This window comes from Ptiloglossa arizonensis, chromosome 3, assembly GCF_051014685.1.
Source record: "Ptiloglossa arizonensis isolate GNS036 chromosome 3, iyPtiAriz1_principal, whole genome shotgun sequence".
NCBI lineage: Eukaryota > Metazoa > Arthropoda > Insecta > Hymenoptera > Colletidae > Ptiloglossa > Ptiloglossa arizonensis.
This window is the reverse complement of record NC_135050.1, coordinates 30,583,617-30,602,048: the sequence shown is the minus strand read 5'-3', so window position 1 is coordinate 30,602,048 and position 18,432 is coordinate 30,583,617. Positions and strand designations below refer to the sequence as shown.

The 18,432-nt window shown below is 36.1% G+C and overlaps 3 protein-coding genes across 9 annotated transcripts in view; all 3 read right to left on the bottom strand.

The window, feature by feature from the left end:
- LOC143145087 (adhesion G protein-coupled receptor E3) overlaps window positions 1-6,581 on the bottom strand; it is a 68,303-nt gene extending 61,722 nt beyond the window's left edge. For 2 of the 4 annotated variants that reach the window (XM_076308128.1, XM_076308125.1), the window contains exons 1-2: window positions 5,675-6,581; window positions 3,129-3,327 (exon numbers count right to left, since the gene is read on the bottom strand). In XM_076308128.1, coding sequence (XP_076164243.1) covers window positions 3,129-3,307 — 179 coding nt within the window. In that variant the 5' untranslated portion in view covers window positions 3,308-3,327; window positions 5,675-6,581. The remainder of the gene's footprint in view (window positions 1-3,128; window positions 3,328-5,674) is intronic. The other 2 variants (XM_076308126.1, XM_076308127.1) reach the window with 2 other exon arrangements.
- A 652-nt stretch (window positions 6,582-7,233) lies between these two features.
- On the bottom strand, window positions 7,234-12,516 carry Dlt (codanin-1 like protein dlt). 3 transcript variants are annotated; one of them, XM_076306009.1, is made up of 10 exons: window positions 12,397-12,516; window positions 11,569-11,863; window positions 11,219-11,495; window positions 10,970-11,130; window positions 10,287-10,883; window positions 10,015-10,224; window positions 9,527-9,886; window positions 9,288-9,453; window positions 8,931-9,199; window positions 7,234-8,842 (listed from the first exon to the last, which is right to left on the bottom strand). In XM_076306009.1, exons 2-10 carry the CDS (start codon window positions 11,848-11,850, stop codon window positions 8,687-8,689), a joined length of 2,478 nt encoding a protein of 825 aa, XP_076162124.1. In that variant the 5' UTR covers window positions 11,851-11,863; window positions 12,397-12,516; the 3' UTR covers window positions 7,234-8,686. The 3 variants fall into 3 exon arrangements, with proteins under 3 accessions (XP_076162124.1, XP_076162125.1, XP_076162126.1); XM_076306010.1 differs by lacking the exon at window positions 12,397-12,516 and adding an exon at window positions 12,029-12,045 and having other exon boundaries at window positions 10,970-11,121; XM_076306011.1 differs by lacking the exon at window positions 12,397-12,516 and having other exon boundaries at window positions 11,219-11,491; window positions 11,569-11,708.
- On the bottom strand, window positions 12,239-17,034 carry Ctsl1 (cathepsin L). Of its 2 annotated transcripts, none has more exons than XM_076306012.1 (7): window positions 16,908-17,034; window positions 15,747-15,858; window positions 14,448-14,600; window positions 14,160-14,363; window positions 13,754-13,959; window positions 13,525-13,676; window positions 12,239-13,401 (listed from the first exon to the last, which is right to left on the bottom strand). In XM_076306012.1, the coding sequence occupies exons 2-7, from the start codon at window positions 15,843-15,845 to the stop codon at window positions 13,181-13,183; spliced, it is 1,035 nt and encodes a 344-aa protein (XP_076162127.1). In that variant the 5' UTR covers window positions 15,846-15,858; window positions 16,908-17,034; the 3' UTR covers window positions 12,239-13,180. The 2 variants fall into 2 exon arrangements, with proteins under 2 accessions (XP_076162127.1, XP_076162128.1); XM_076306013.1 differs by having other exon boundaries at window positions 16,903-16,939.
- Between the last annotated feature and the right edge of the window lie 1,398 nt (window positions 17,035-18,432).

The following is an 18,432-nucleotide window of genomic DNA, read 5'->3' as shown; positions in this document are numbered from 1 at the left end:
CGCTTGATCGCGCCATTAGTCAATTATATTATTCATGATAGATTACCGTAGACGCGCGGAGAAGTTACTGCCTACGTGTATCCATTACTCACGCTTGTCAGAAATTCCTTTACGTTAAAATCGGTAAACTCGCTTATCTTCCGAGCGACGGAGAAACCGGCGTACCAACGGTGGCCCGTTGCTCGTTTTACTCGACGAAAGCTTCGATCTCGCTAGCTGCCCGGTGTTACGCGTTACGCGTTTCGATGAAACTCGGTTTCGAAAATGATAAACTACGGAGAACGTCTACACGGATACGTATTGTACGCGCATCGAGCCTCGAGATCGATTTTTCCTAAATTTTCGAGTGTCGCGTACGCGGAAAGTTGAAATCGAAACCGTTCGAAAGGAATCGATCGGCGGGCGCGACAACGCGCCCGGGAGAAGTTATTGACTCGCGACAGTCGCGAACCGATCGTTCGACGCTTTGATACACCGTTACGCGTTTGCTTCGGTCGACCGTTTCTCTCGTTGCACAGCTCTCGGCGCGTATGTACCTTTCTCGTCGTCGAGCGTTGCGCTCGAAATTGTTTGCGGCTAATTGCGATCGATACGTCGCGGAAAATGGCCAGCGAAACGAGCGAAACGAGCGAATCGATCGCGATAACGGGACACGGTTAAATATCGAAACAACGTCGCGGTGTACCGCGAACGAACCCAACGTTTAACAAAACTCGCTCGTTCGCGCGCAACAACGTCGACTCGTCGTTATTACGGAGATTATTTTTCCAACGTTCCCCCGCGATGCGAATACTACCGAATTTACATCGAATTTTCTCCGGATCGTCGTTTTCTCTTTTTCCTCGCAAAAGGGTTAATTACCCTCGATTACGGCGTATTCCGTGTACCTTACGAAAGACTTTCAACGAAAGCTTCGATATAGCACCTACGAGCTATCGAGGAAGCTAATATCCGTCGTCCTGGAAATTCCAAGGATTCTACCTCGCGGAAACTCTGAAAAAATAAAGGGACACCTTTGCCACCGCGATCCGGAGGATTCGACGATAAAATGGAACTACTTCGCCTAGAATTTTTAATATCCCGAAAACGATACGTACTCTTCTCTTGGTCGAGTCGCGGTACGGTTGTTCATCGAATCCTCCGGATGCGAACGAGCTCGTTGGTGTACGATGGTGTACGTACGTGCGCGCGTAAGTACTCTTTTCGCTCGGACTCGCGATCGAAGCTGCGTCGTAAATTTTCGTATCCCGTCGCCCGAAAGAAACGAGAAATCGTCCGAGCTGAGAAAAACGTGAGCCTTGGACGATAGTCGCGTATACGATATATTTAAGAGGGATGATTTCTGCGAAGAAAAACGATCGATGTTGTTCTCGAAGGGACTCGAGGTTCATCGAACAATGGAAAATCGAGAGCCGGTAAATCGAAATAGGAACTCGAACGGAAGAGAAACACTTGGTCCGCTATTTAAACAATAGCGCGTCCGTCCCCGTGTAATTCAACGAGGTACGTACCACGGTTTTTCATCGAAATTATTAAATACGTTTAACGCGCAACGTTACTCGCGAGGCACGCATCTGTTTCGAGCGAAAATAAACATCTACCGAGGTAATCCGCGTTTGCTCTCGCAGTCTCCGTATCCTCGTGGAATTTTTTCACGATTTTTTCGCGTAAATCGTCGCGAGACGGTGACAATCGAGGGGTCCCGTAGAAATAAACTTGTATTTCGCGCTGGGAAATCGGAGAATAACGTCGACCAATGTTGAAAAAGAAAGAAGGAAACTATGCTTTTCCATTTCCTTTCAATTTCCGTTCCGGAGCCGTAGCTGTAGCCGTAGCCGGAGCCGGAGCCGGAGCCGGAGCCGGAGCCGGAGCACACCGGTTTTGTAGTTTCTACCGGTTTCTACGGTCCTCTATCCTTATTGGAGAATAGCATCGTCGAGCATCCTGTATCCGAGGAACGTTAAACCGATCGGAAAGTAATAACTTATTGAATTTTCGTCGATGCGGCGGCCCCTTGAAAGATAGGTACGTACCGAGGGTTTCCGAAATAAGGACTGATCCGAAGGTACGCCCCTCGTTCCGTTTGTCTAGGAGACGAAGAGAGATCCTGCGGAAGGAGAGCTCTCTTTCTCGATTTACGATCGCTCTTCCCAAAGAAATCTCGAGATGCTCGATTTTCTCAAGTACGCGGTGCCTTGCGATGTGTATTTCGATCGATCGTGAATGAAAAAAATCGTTACTCTCGAAGAAGAATGTTACAACGGTTGACGGTTCTGCGTTCGAGTTATAGTTTCACCCTTCGTCCTTCGTTCGTACGAAGCAATCGGTGGAAAGTGATTTCTGAAATATACCGATACGAGCTTTGACCGCGAATCGGAGTTACGTCGATCGGTTTGGTAAACTCGATTTATTCGTGCACCAGAGCGAACGGAACATACAAAAGGATCAAAGTATCGGAGAGCGTTAAGCTCGTCGCTTTCGCGTAGGCGCGATACGTATACTCGAGATGCCGGCGTTGGTATCGAATCGACGGACAGTGCTCGCAAACAACGAGAAACAAAGTATAACGATTAAAATGGACCGCAGCGCGATCGATGAAGTTTCGATGCATCGAATTTTATGCGAAATTGAATCGAGGAAGATCGGACAAGCCATCGAAACGGCGTTCCCCTCTGTTTTCCCTTTCCGGAAGCCGAACGTCGGATATTAAATTCCATACGATCCGGTAGCTAGGTTCGGCGATCCATTTCGAGGGACAAGAAATACCAGCTTCCGTCGCGCTGTGATTTTGCACGGTTTACGAAATCGAGAGAGAGCGTTCGATTCTCCGTAAATGTTCGTCAGAAGCGTCGATCAACGGCCGATAGTCGAGCGAAATGGAAATAATCGGCGAACGCGAAGCACCGGGGAGGAACGATCGTTGACCGAGCGATCGATTCGTCGTTGATTCTGCTCGCGAGCTTCGCGTCTAGAACCAGAGCTAGAAAAGAGAGAAGGTGACTCGCGTTCGTTCGACTCGTTCGACTCGTTCGTCGCCTCGAATGTTAAAATTCTACGAGAGGAAACTCCCGACCCCTTTCTCTCGGCGGTGGTTCATCACCGAAGGTAATCGACTCGTCTCGACTTACCTGTAGGTAATGAAGGCGAAGACCAACGCAACCAGGGACAAGCTTCCGCCCAGAACGACGATGAGACTCAAAACGCCGTCCTGATCGAACGAGCTGCCGATTCCCGTGGAGATTCCATTAGCCGGGCCACCGTTCGATCGTGGGAATCCGTGGATCGCTCCCGTGTAAAGTGTCTCCATTTTCTTCGCTAGACTCGCATCTGCGATCAAAAGTGAACGGTACCGTTTCTTATCGCGTATCGTAATTCTCCTCGTCGCTTCCACCCAACTACCACGAGGATCGATTCGTCGAACAAGGGTGCGACGTATAATCTGTACCCTACGTTTTCTATTTAGCTCCTTCGAAGAGAAAACGATCGAGATAATACATCGAATCGTATTCGCGTTTATCCAAGATTCTTCCAATGTCTACACCGGTCGTAAAAGTACTATATCGAAAATATATATATCCACGTGCATCGTCTTTGTTCGATTATAGGAACAATTTTAACTCTCCCGACATAATTTAACCATCCAGCACAGGGGAGATTCGATTTACGGTTAGCGCGGACCTAACCCAGCCAAGGGACCGCGAAACGCCGAATTAAGATTTACGACCCTCGATATTATCGTAGGTTCCATCGTACACGGAACTATACACGTGTCTACGGTAGTTTTAACTCGACGGATATTTTTTCGATTTCGTTCACCGGCAACGGTTCGTGTCGCATTTACGAAACGATTCCGTACTTTTGATCGAATTCGGCCTCGACTTGTCGATAAATATCGATCTCGTTAACGTTATCGTTAAAGACACTTCCGACGACGAATACGCGTAGACGTATATTTTTTCAAGCTGTACGCGTGAAAAATAATCGTACGACAACGAAACGTAAAATAGCTCGCAATCGAAAGAGAAGTTTGATCGATGTTCTTTTCATCGGCCACTGCCAGGGAAAATTTCATTTGCGACCGAGTCTCGCGTATCACGGGAAGAGCAAATTGAAACAGGCCTGGTAATTTCCTGCAAAGAGGCGAATCAAAATGGCGTCCGATGCCACCAGCCGCAAATTGCGGTCTTCCCCTACGAGAATCGCGACCGATGCGGCACATTTACGGCTGTCGCGTAATCGTCGTTGTTCGCCTGATAGCAAATTCTAATCGGCTAATCGCGACGTCGGGTAAAAGAAGGCCAAACCTTTCGTTAAATTGATCGAATTCTTTCGATCGTAGAACGCGTCGAACGCTGAAACGACGTTGGTTAGAAAACGTTCGCTCGCACCAGTTTCGACGAGTCGAACAAAAGACTGGAAGAGATTGGTCTCGCTCGCGATAAATAATCTTTTCGTTCCCGAAGACGTTACCGGGGGAAAATCACGCGAGACGCGTGGATCCGGTAAATAATCGAAAGAAACGAACTTCTTCGATATCTGTCCAAGTTTTCATCGGGAAAAGTTTCTCTTCCCGCGTTTCTTCTAACTCGGTTGCAACCGCGAAACTTGCGAAGCAAACTCGTGCGAGCAACTTTACTTATTGTTAGCTAATCGTCGCAGATGTGTACGGAACAGTGAGAGAGAGGAGGAAAAAAGAGAAGGAGAGTCTCGATCTCGAGCAATTGTTCGGTTATTTTCTTTTTCGGAAATGTATCCAACGATCGACAAACTCGGTCCCGTCCCGCGTATATATAGTACATATTTCTATCCGGTTTGCCGCCAGTGGATTCGACGGACTCGTTAAACGCGGTGACCTTATCGGCTCGGCTTTCAGCTCGATTCGCGAGAACGATCGTTGCCGTTTACAAATAAACTCCCGATGTCGATGCGCAACTCTTCCCTGCCCGTTAATGGCTCCGCTGATGCTACGATCTCGACCATTTGCGAGCACAAATGCGAGTTATTTTCACGACGAAATACCGTTTCGTTGCCAATTGAAATACGAATCTTAACATTCGGATAAATAACGATTGAACGTTGCCCGTGCGTAAAACTAGACGCGAAAATCGCGTCGCGTCGCGTCGCGTCGCGTTTCAATTGGTAAGCATTCGACGAGCAAGTACCTACTACGTTAACGGAAACAACGATTGCAATCGTCGTTACGTTTATTCCTCGATACGATCGTTGACGAGGTCCGACTCGAAACTTCGGGGCTACCTAATTACCTATCTCTTTTATGAGATCGTTACCACGAAACGAAGAAATGCGTCACGTTGCGTCGTGAAAAACTTGTTTTTCGATTAAAATTTCTTCGGAATGTTCGACGACGATGACGATAATAACGTAAGCTTGAAACGAAAAATTCGAACCATGGGGCTTCGAGCCACCGTTTTGCTTCGATTTCTCCGGCGCGCGACCAAACAACAATTAAAGTTCGAGAGCTCAACGCCGAGAGATCAACGCACTCGACGAATATCGTGTGTACGATGTATGTACGCGCTTCGAACAAAAACGTATCGTAGAGACGATAACGATGTTTATCGTTTCGAAGGGAATATACACAGGACGACGTGTTAATAAATAAACGATCGTCGAAAGGAAAATAACGCGCGCGCGGATAATGGCGTGTACTTACCTTACGAAGCAAGAAAGTATTCGATTTTCGGACGGTGTCGTGCTACGCAGAATACCGTAAAACCGTTTCGCATCTTCTTTGGAGCCACGTGCCGGTGGGTGAACACGTGCTCAGAGTGGGGGAAGACGATCGCGTGTTCTTAAATAGAAAATTAATTCGCGCTCTTGAAAAAAAGTGTCACGCCAACAATCTCTCGACAACGTGCTCGTCGACACCGTCGTTGTCACCCTCGGTCTCGCGATCGATCAAAGCGACTCGCGACCGAAACGAACACAATGCACGATCGTTTTCGTTTTCGTTTTCGTTTTCGTTTTCGTTTTCGTTTTCGTTTTCGTTTTCGTTTTCGTTTTCGTTTTCGTTTTCGTGTTTTCCCACGGTGGTCACCGACCGACCGAAATACGCGCTACCGCATCTAGTCCGTAATTATCGGTCGATCGAAATCACCGATTCTTTCTCGATCAACGATCGATACTCGAAGAATTAAATCGAACCGTGAAACGAGAAACGTTTCTCCGTTGCGAGGGAAACGGCCTTTACCTCGAAAGATGTATCTTCGACGTTCACGGTATACATATGTACGAAACAACGGATAGTGGCAACGTGGTACGCAACGTCGCGTGAACGGACAAGTATCTACGTGTATATACGTTGCAAAAGCGATCGCGAACGAATTCTCTATCGTACGAAATTAACCGATGCAAGGTAAATACTTGCTTGCGTCCGTTTAAAATAGGCAAAACTACCTGTGAACGAAATTCACTTTCCCCGATCTTAGAAAATGTGGAAACATGTGAATAAATAATAATTTTCCGCGAAAAAGCGACGCGCAAGCGTGACGCGTGGTCATCGACACTTTTGTTCGGCGAAATCTCACGGAAGATGAACAATGCGTACGAACGGATGGAGCGACAGCGCCGAACTGCCAGGAAATTTGTTCGCGCTCAAGTCGTTTGCGCATCCTCTGCCGCGCATATACCCAAAGAATTAACCGCAGAGAACAAAGATTTCGAAAAAAATTAAATAATGCGTTTCTTGTAACGTAATATTTCAACGAACGTAACGGTTGAACGTATTATGTGGTTTATCTATGAGTAAACGTATAAGAAGAAAAACCACAATTTTCAAATTCGTACCCCTTGTAAATAAGCGCGGTATTGCTACTCGAGTATTATATTTTCATTGCTCGTTGTAACCGTCCGAGAGAGTAAAGTTGTACACTCGAATTATAAAATTAAAACAACGATAAACACTGTTTCAATCGTTTCAAAAACAAATCAAGTCCCGCGATAAGTAATCCTGCTTCGCGCACACGTAACGGCCTATGTAACCATTTTGACGAAGAACGACGTTCGATTCGTAATACATGAAATTTTATAAAAGTTAACTCACGATATATAAAGAGCTGAAAAATAAAATATTACCTTCGATATCGCTATAAATCCGTGTTTGGATTTTCTTTCGATATCGTATCGTAACGTTCGAAACAGGTACTTGAAATTTTCAACCCTGATACTCGACCATTACCGCTTTTATACCCGATAAACCATCTCCGATTAGTATCAATGTATCGTAATTTTATTCTCATTTTGATATCTGTACATTGTACTTAAGAATGCTCGTTCCGTTTATGACAATAATATCTTAAACACTGGTATAGGTCTATTTCAGAGCCGTTAATTTCACATTCAAGGATCGTACGTTAAGGATCGTAATATTAAAAATTGATATATTTTCGATAGAAGAGTAATAATAATATTGTCAACGATAAAATTGATAACTGTCGACGAAAGTAGCAAAACGAGGGTGCATAGCTGATTGTTTCTCCGTGCGCAAATTTTTATGAAACGAATTTCAGTTTAGTTGTCTAATTTGTAACGATTTCCTATCAATTTTACTTCGTTCTAAATGCAACGCAAACGAAATCCAAGACCGTTTCATCGGTCGTTTATCTCGCAACATTTAAATCTCTGTATACCGCCCGCCGTTCGATAAACCTCGATGGTAACGTTTGTCTCGTTCGATAGAAAATTTCTAAACAAATTTAACGATTGGACGTGGAAGGGTTTAACATTGAAAATTCAATTCGAAATAAAACCGCGCGAAACGAAAAGGGGTTTTAAAAGGAGTTGTGCGTATGTTTACCTCGAGATTGATTAAAGCTCGCATTTTCCTTTTCATTTTTCGCAATAAGAAGTATATACGAGCAATATATAGAAGAGTATATATTGTTTATACAAGATATTATAAACTTCTGCAAAATTAAAGAAACGATTACATTTTACTTCTTTGTAAGTTTAAAGTATTTCCAGTTTACTTCAAAACTCTATGATCGCTTAGTTGTATAAAAAATTCACAATCTCTTTAAATAATTTCTTTTTTACGAGCTACTCCGACATCAATGTGTTTAGCAAAGTTTCAATAGCACCTTTTCCGCGTTAATTGTTCGAGTTTCTAAACAAATATTTGGATCTTCGAACGGTAAGTGGAGAAACGAACATAAACCAGGCAAACAATTAAAAAACAAATCTTAAAGTTAAAATCTTGTTCTTAGCTATAAAATACGTATTCGATGGAATAAAACGCAACAATCGTCCGAGGATATACAAGTAATGTTAGATCTAAGCATTGCTAGAAATTTAAATCTGCGTACGCTTGTACGTACAATAAACGAGCGAATATTTAACACTTTCTCAATATAATTCGTACACAGTGCTACTAACTAAGTGTAAAGCCTATCGAATTTACGGCACTTGAAATTCATCAAATGTTATCGATGAATTGTTTTGAATGCTCAGCGACTTTTAAACAATTTAAAATCAATTGAAATTCGTTATGTCAATTTACAACTACATATTGTAATAACAATATCTAAAGTTAGTGCGATTAACGCACGCCTCTTTTGTCATTAAGTTAATCAATTTACAACAATTTACATGCCTATCACAAGATATTGTATAATTTATACAATATGCCAGTCCTCAAAGAGAAAGTCAAAACAATTTGAAGGACGATCTAATCTATGGGACTATAGTCGTTGGAAAATTCCATCTCGTGATATGTCTCCGCTATCCATCCAAGCAGGTATTTTACTTTTTCCGTTGTTTCGTCCGATGCCCTGAAGTCTGTTATAGCTTCCGTTAAACATCTCGATAAATGCTTCAACATGGGCTACAAGTACAAAAATAAATCGTTAATATATCAGTAAAAGTAATTCCCGTAACTAATGTTTACAGATCGCACGAAAACAAGTGTTTACCACGGGCCAGTCTTGTCTAAATAATGCCACACATTGATCGCTAAGACTGTCGATGTCTAAAATTTCCTTTTCTATTAATCTTTTAATAAATTTTCCAAGAAATGACCAAATCTCCTCTTTCTCTGGCTGAGCTAACAGCATAATGTTTCTAGGACTGAATATTCTGGTTATAGGAGAATCCAATTCCAAAGCTTTCCAACGACTCATCGCCCACACCTTTATAAACTTTTCTTGAACCTTCGATGTGAGGAGATCGCTCCGATAAGCGACTGTAAACAAAAAGTTTTCCTTGTGTTTTTAACGATATAACGATATAACGATATAACGACAAATTATTGTACATTGATAGACTTTTACCTAAAAATAAAGCAAAATCCGTGCTAAGGGAATACAAAATCTTCTCAGGACCTACTACAAGATCAGCTCTTTCGTTCAAAGTTTGATACAAATTATCCAATATGGTCGACACCGATGTTATCGTTAAAGATGCTCCAGCGTTGTCGAGAATATTCCACATATGTTCCTAACAAAATTGCAGTAAGATAAGTTTTGATTTTAATGTATTTAAAAAATGCATCGAATAAACAAATACTTACTCTCAAGTCATTCGTAATGGTAGTTGGACTTACGGCATTCGGATTATGCTCTTTTCCTTGGATAGGATGTAACGGTGTGTTATTGTAGGAAAATCTATTTAATTCAAGTTCCATGTCTCTTATAAATAACGAGCCGCCCATTATGTGAGACTGTATCCACTGATTAATACGTTCTGTAGCCAATCTCGTTGCAATTTTAACACACATTTCCTTCACGGATGCCAAATCTTCCGCCAAAAGAGATTCTATAGATTTAGCTACGCGTGCTTCGCAAATCGTCGGTATAAACGTTTCACATTGGTCCTTCAATTCCTTGGACGTATTTGTGGCAAAAGTATTCATTTCACTCTCCAAAGATACCTGTATGTAAATGTTTGAAAATTATCTTTTTGCGATTTCAAAAACAATCTAGCGAACATCTTTACATTTTTAACACCATACCATTGATTTTATGGATACAATTATTATTTAAAAAATACATGCGATACCTTGAAACTTGTCAATGTTTCCAATTGCATTTCGCTTTGCTTCTTCTTTAAAATCTTTCTAAAAGTATTCAAATTCGTTTCTCTAGAGGACATTAGTAAAGTACTACATATGTGCTTAACACAAGTCGAGGCGACACGTTCAGACACAAAGTCAACAGTTTTCCGAGTAGATGCCGGCTGTCCGTGAAAAAATGCTTTTTCTAATTGCAACTGTTAAAATGTAAAAATTATAATATTTCTTATGAAATATACTTAATAATCGTAAAACTTACCTCTAAATGCTTTACACCTGCACTTCTGGCAGACTTATGGAGTTGACTAGAAACTGGCGTAATATGTTTATTTGAACTGTAATCATTTATTTTCTTATTCGAATTTGTTAGAGACAAATTTGCTCGAACCAAAGGGCAACATATACGCAACGTTCTTTCATTAATAATATCTAATTTATCCAAATTGTATTTAGTGGATGTAACAGACACTAAGGGTTCTCCTAATAAAGCATTCTTCTGTGCATAATGTTTGTCAAGCTGCTTAAGGCTTTGCAATTCTCTAAATTTATACGTCTTCTGCCAAGTGACATATAAATCCTTTGGAAAATTTGGTAATTCGAATAACCAACCTAAAGTATGTTTTAAAAGAGTTGCCGTTTGTCGAGAAATAGGACTATCGGGTGTTGTAAAATCAGACTGATTTACAGCTTTGTAAAAGTAATATAATAGTTCCAAGATTTGCTTATAATGTGGTAATCGTAACGATACTGTATCCATCATTGCCAAATACTTTGCTATCCAAGGTACAGTCAATGATAATTTTCCTAATGCTATCGCATTATGCAGGCAAAGATGTAAATTTACTATTGGTAAAACCTGAACAAGGAGCGTGATATTAGTTACGAGTATTAATAAAACATCGAATCGTTTGAACTAAAATGCATCTGAAATATATTGCTTACTTTACTTCTTACTTCCACTTGAGTTGCTATTAACTCTTTGAAATTATTCGAATCTGACCTATATGGTAAAGAGACAACAAGACCTAATACTTTTGCAAGAAGCCGTAAACTTGATAAACAGGTAGTAAAATTTTGTTGCGTTTGATCGTCGACTGTTGTTTCTGAAACAAAGAAAATTACATTAATCTATCAACAATATATTCGCACATAACTTAAATTAATACTTTGTACTGTGAAGCGCATTAACACCTGAATCTTCTATTTCACTGCCACTAAATTGAGTATCGTTCAATTCCATTATTTCATGGACCAAACAATTTTCTAAGTGAGCATAAAAAATTGGATTAAAAGCAAACAATATGAAATCTTTGAAAAATTCTTGAACTCCTGGGAAAGAGGGTTCCATAATTTGATCTTTAGAAGGCTGCGGAGTTACTAATCGCTTCTGTAGCTGGTTTAGCTTTTCTGGATTTATATGCTTTAATACTTTTAAAACACTTATACTTTCATCGTCCTCCACTTCTGCCTAAAAATAAAAAGAAAATAGATTAACAAATATAAGAAATTTCTAGACAAACAACATTAATATTTAAACCAACCTGTTGTCTATTTTGTATACAAGAAATTAAAAGTTGAGATTTAAATAATCTTGTAAAATGATAATAATTGATGGCATCATTGTGCAACATCAACATATTTCGTATTTTGTTTCCCAAATCCCTCTGAAATGTCCATCCTGACATTAAATGGTTCTCTTCCCAAATTCTAAATATTTCATAAAACGAATCTCTTTGGTTTTTAAAAGTTCGAAAAGCAATTGCCGATGGAAAATTTTCACGATTATCCGTGTCTATTTGGAAACACACATTTAATTCTCCCATTGTTAATATTTAGCTACAAATAAATAAATAAATAAATAAATATATTAATAGCATTAAAAAATGTATTAAAATAACAATACAAAGTAAATCTTAATATAAATAATATCGATATTGCATATATATATACACATGTATGTATGTATATATAACTTGTATACTTTAAAATGTTGCTAATTACGTTTGATTGTCCAAGTTGAAATAAAATAATTTGCATCATTATTTGGTAATACTTATCAGAAAATATTTGATGTACTGTTAAAAAATAAAAAAAAGATTTTTACACAAAAAGTAACGGAAACAATTACCAGCTACACGTAACTTGATATAACTATATTTTATAAATTACAGTTAAATTAAGAGAATATTATAAAGAAAATAAAATTCTAAGTGACAAAAAGTCAACAACATTTTATTCAAGTGTATCTATAATAATTTTTAAAAATCACTATTTTGAACAGATACAAGATTTAAAACAATGTACACGATATACAGATGCTTTGAGTTTCCAAGATACATGTACTCGTTCATAAAATTATTGAAACATACTCATTCACTTAAATTATCGAATACATGACGTCGACGTCGCCAATTTCAAAGGTTTCTAGGTTATGTTTACAAATTAGTTCTGGAATTAGTCGTTAATGAAATAAAACATCTACGATATCGATACACACAAACACAATCTTTTGATAAAAAAAAATTGTTAAATATTATAAGACTATATTTTATAATATACATATATTAATGCCATAATATTCCATATTCTGACCGTTCACGGCTCTTACACAATGCCAATTTGTCAGCATCCATCTTGTGCTTGGAAATTTGATACATCCACCGATTGGTCGATAATGTATACCATCAAAATTTATTTTTTTGGAAAGTATAGGATGTATCATTAATAAAACTAACTTATAAATTTATAGAGTATATATTTGTTTCTTTAACGTACGAACAGAAACTTAATTATAATGTACTCAAATCATATATTAAATGAAAAATCATTTTAAATATACTGTAGGACCTCAATTATCAGAAGTAAAATATATTGTCAATTCAATTATCCACGGCCAAAAGTTAAGCTGTAGAAAATTTTCTTAAACTTTTAAGCAAGTTCTTATGTGATAATAACAGAAGAAAATTATATAAATTCTATCAAGAATATGATAACAAACAATTTATGGGCGAAGAGCTTTAAAACATGATTACATAAATCAATTTTTAAATACTTTTCATTGCCACAGATAATTAAGGCTGTACTGTAATTTCACTTATTCAATCACATTCTTCGAGATTTTAGTTTGTCCTTGAAATTATTTTAAGTCTTAAATTATCCTTCAGTTCCGACAAGGGGATAACTAGCCGAGGAAGCGATACCACAATGGTTTAATTTATTCCTAGCCATCTGTATATATCCCTTATTACCCCATGTTTCTCCCCAACTGTTCTTTACCAACCAGTAATCTTGATCGTCTTCGTTAGTTCCATATCCCACCACTAATACACCATGATCCAAATCTTTTGAAGAGCATTCAGGTTCATAATAGATACCTATAATTTGTATACGATTTGCAATTTCTTAAATTGATCTTCACTCTACATTGAAGTATTTGTCATGTTTCCACATATTTTCAGAATTATTAAAATCATATTTGTAATATTAAATAGACAAACCTTCAGAATAAAACTGGAAAGATTGATGTGAAGCATCAATGGCAACAGAAACCGGTCCTATAGTAGCAACTGCTGCTTTCAGTTTATTTTCATCTTCTGAAGGAATATCTACAAAACCGACATCGGAGGCACCTTTGGTCTTTGGATTATAGCTATAATTTAAAAAATAATAAAACACAATGCACTGAATTTTGCATTTAGTGAGTGGGTTTTTTATTGCAACTCTTACCTGCAGTTATGAGATTCAGCTTTATATGGATAACTTATCTCTGTATCAATACCTCCATTATCTTTAATGTATCTGAAAGCTTGATCCATTAGTCCTCCTTGGCATCCCTGATTACCATATTCTTTGGAGCAATCAAGTAAGTTTTGTTCACTTAAAGAAACCAAAACTCCTTTTCGTCGAAAATGTTGTCCTTCTAGAGCTCCGGTCTATAATTCAAATTTATTCTTAATGAAGAGAGTAATATAATAATGAGAAAATGAACATTACTGTTTATTTTCTAACAAACAATTTGTCTAAATAAAATGGCGCTAAATACTTTTATCATAATTTTTATGATCGAAACATTTCTCATTTAAAAGTAAATCCAAGTAATGATAGTTTAGCTATTATTGGTAACAGAACTTACTGTAGAGAATGACCAACATGCACCACAGTGTCCTTGATCTTTAACAGGAGTAACAGCACCTTGTTCTCTCCAATTTACTGACTCGGGTAACTCCACATTTGCTGGTTCAATAAACAGCGCACTTGCAGGTAATTTTTGAGATCTCAAACGAGTATTTACAGATTTGTTGAAACCATTTAATGTATTCACAAATTCATGATGTAGCTAAACATAAAATAAGAAAAGGTGTTAAATTAGAAATATAATTACACAAAATATAAAACAAAGATCTTTATAAATATCACTTACCATGTCTCCATACTTGTTCATTTTTAATTTGTATGAAACTTTATTCATTTCATAATTGCCATTGTGCTTAGCAATTTTATGTTTATTATCCATAAATATCTTCATTCTGAACTTTTCTTCTACGTCGGATTTGTAAACTTTATTATGTTCAATCTGGTAATTATTAAGAAGATGAAGTATTACTTTCCATAGAAAACATGGAGATAGGAAATTTATAAATGATTTATTTATTAATGAGTGCTTTATTAGTGCATAATCGTAAAAAATGATATAGGTCAAATTTAATCTATAACTGATATACTCAATATACACAAAGAAATCTATAATAATATTTACTTGCTCAGAATGACTCATTTATCTAAGAATGTAAAACTTCTACTTTATGCAGCATAACTATGAGATGCATATAAGTGTCTCGTTTGTATAACCCTTATATGAGGCGTGAAATTTCTTTATACTTTATTTATCTATGTCTATTTTTTTAGATATTGTTTTATGTTGCCAAATATTGATTAAAATATATACTACTATCTATAATAATTTATTGAGTACAATTGAAAATTTCTTTTGTGTATATCTGCTATATTTAGCTATAGTTATTATTGTTAAATCAATCATTTCAGAAATAGTACAACAGCACTGCATATAATATCATTTATCTGATAAATAACATACAAGAAGGTAAGTTTTTTACCATTGTATGAATAGTAAGAAGACTATGGTATTGGTAAATAATAAGTTTGTAAATAAAAAAGCAATTCTGTTATTGTATACATTCATTTCATGAAACTCAATGTATATAAAAGATACAAAATTTCTGATGAATCTAAGGATGAACTTTGACAACCAAATGCTCAATAAGTATGCATTCAATATTTGGTTTCTGTACTGAAACCGAAGAAAGTATCAAATGTAAAAAATTAGGGTGTCTCAAAAGTATGGAAAATTTTCATTCAATATTATAATAATATGGTTAACAGAGTTCAAAAATGGATAATATTACAATTGTTAAGATTATAAAAAGTTATTTTTCCTATGTGCATATATTAATCCATAAATGCACATAAGTCTCATTCAAAGTGCTTTAATTTCTACTGAATTGAACAAATAAACAAGTGGTGAAAATTTGTTTATAGTAGTATTTGCTGAGATCTATTCTCTTTATTTAAAGAAAAAAGAAAAAAACATTTTCCTCTAGCAATAACAAAAAATGTACATGAGGGATTTAGTATTAACATTTGAAATCATTAAATTAATTAATTATTATTACACAAAAATATTGATGTGAATGAGATATACCTTAAACGTTGTCCATTCTTCCTTGACCAATTCAAAGAAAGAAACAGCTTTTGCAGTAGCAAATATTGCTACAATTAAAAATAGTAGTGTCTTCATCATTTCTATGTTATATCTGGAACAATATATGAAAAGAAATTTTTCTTTAATTAACACGTCTTTTAACACTTGCTCTTTTTATGACAAAGAATTCTGAAAAAATTTACTATTCGCGTGCCTTGCTTAAAAGTAAACTCGATTATCTTTATAATTTACATACAAATTTTTGCATCGGTCTGTACTGACATAAAATATGTCAGTTGCATATTTAATAAGTATTGAAAACATCTAATAGCTTTTAGCTTCAACTATGAAATAAACAACAAAATGAAACAATTGATAAACATGTGATTCAAATTATATATATATATAATTATATAATTTATATGAAAATAGTTTATTTGATTTGGTTAAATTGTATGAGATTTAATAGTAATTTCAATGTTATAGAACAAAAACAATTCATGTAACATGAAATGGCAAAAAATTACATTTCTTAAACTTTTCAACGATAAATGACGCGAAGCAGTAGTCGTAATAATTTTCTCGCGAAATAACTAGTGATTGTTTTACTTCGACGAAAGTATCCTTAGTTTTATGCGGAAACATTACGTTATTTTATACGATATTGAAATTGATATCTGCCTTGACATGTCACGTAAATCATGTGAACAAAGAGGTTGCAATACACTACTTAATACTCAATTTAAACTTCGCATCGCAATTAACATTTCCATTCTCTACATTCATCAATAAAGAAATGTAAATCAATTTACTGGAATTCATCATTTAATGTGGAATACAAAGACTAGCTCTCTTTATTTCCGATAAGCTTTAAACAAAGCAAACAATCATTTTAGTTACTTAACGGGTTCCTAGATGCGTACATATACACATAAACAAACTGCTACGAATGACTCGATATCTCTGGTATTCCAACAAAAGATAAGGGTTTGTCGAAAAATAAGATTACACAACAATGCTTCTTTGAAAACAAACAAACTTGTTCTACAGAAACAAGCTCAAAAGTTATCGAGAGTTTTAATAAGGTAAAAGGACGAATGGAATAATGATTCGTAAAACCATCAAATTATAGCACGTGACAAAAGACCATAATTACCAAACCTGTTTAACGTTTTTTGATACTATTGGCATTAATACCATAATATTTTTGGACGTCTTCTCAAGCACGGAGACTTGTTATAGAAAAAGATTTCTCAAAAATAAATAAGATTCACAACGTACCTTGTACCACTTCTGACTAACGAGGATACTCTCTCTTCTCTACATTTATTTTATACCCTCCCTTCTACTGCATGATTCATCATTGTTGTGGCTTCGTATGGCAGCGTCTCCCAACTTCCGTGCCCGTCACTGCACAACTCTAAATAACTTCTAAGAAAGACACGAATACTAAAAACATTTTTTTTTATATTTTCTATTCAAAATTACAATTAGTATTTATTAGGCCACCTAACAATTCTGATGTGTGTTAAATGAATTGTAAAAATAAGCTTATCATTCATCATCATTGCATCGATAAACTTGTCAATGTATCGATACACCAATAAAATATAGATGACAAAGAAATATAATAATTACAAATTGATTCTTAAGAAAAAAATAGTATCTATGTACTAAAATGTATCATAAATACGATCGCTACTATTAAATATTCACAATAAATAAATGTTGTAATCATTCAGTTTTATTGATTTCTGATAATTAATTTTATTGATTTCTGCAATATTTATCCATTCTTATAATTTACCTTTGTTTTCGAATTTAACTAGTAATTTAAGGTAAAAAAAATATTGACTACATTGACGATATCACTAGAGTCTAGAATAAAATTCGGTATCTAATTTTGAAATTCTTTTGTATATTTTTATGCTTCTATTATATTATATAAATATCTTGTGAAATATTATTTACATTTTTATTGCAAATTTAATGTACACGATAAATCTTTTTTTAAACCTAAAGTAGTAATAAAATTTATAAATATTTGTAATAATTTATATTCCAATTTTATATACATGTGTATATAATATTGCAATCGATATTTATGTATTATGGGATATGTTTAATAATATATTTCCTTTTATGTATACATTTGTTAACTGGGTAATATTAAAATGGTTGAAGAAATTTGACGAATTTTATATATTGGGAAGCACTGAAAAACTAGGATGCCTTTATCTACTCGTGTCTGTTTCTCTAAATTTGCCTCTGATATGTGATTTGTGTAATTCGCTTTGTACGATCGACCGTCATACATTGCAATTGTCATGTGATTTTGATAAGTGTTTTGTAACCCATACTTGAAACGTACGTGTATACATGTAAGCGATGTAGTTTTATTGTGATTAATGCTGTACGCATTACTTAAATTACATTCTAATCGTTTGATTTAATTTTATTAAATACTCGATTTAAGTTTATAATTTATTCTTGTACATTTTATGTATTTTTAACGATGTTGTTTAAATTTTTTATTTTTCAGTCTAGTCTTCATTTACTTGTGTATATTTATATACATTCCGCTCATATAAAAAATTGTAATCTTTTCAATAAACTTAATCACATTATAACTGAATGTTTCAGTTCCAGCTTCATCTTATCGTAATTTACGCATTAAACTAATTAT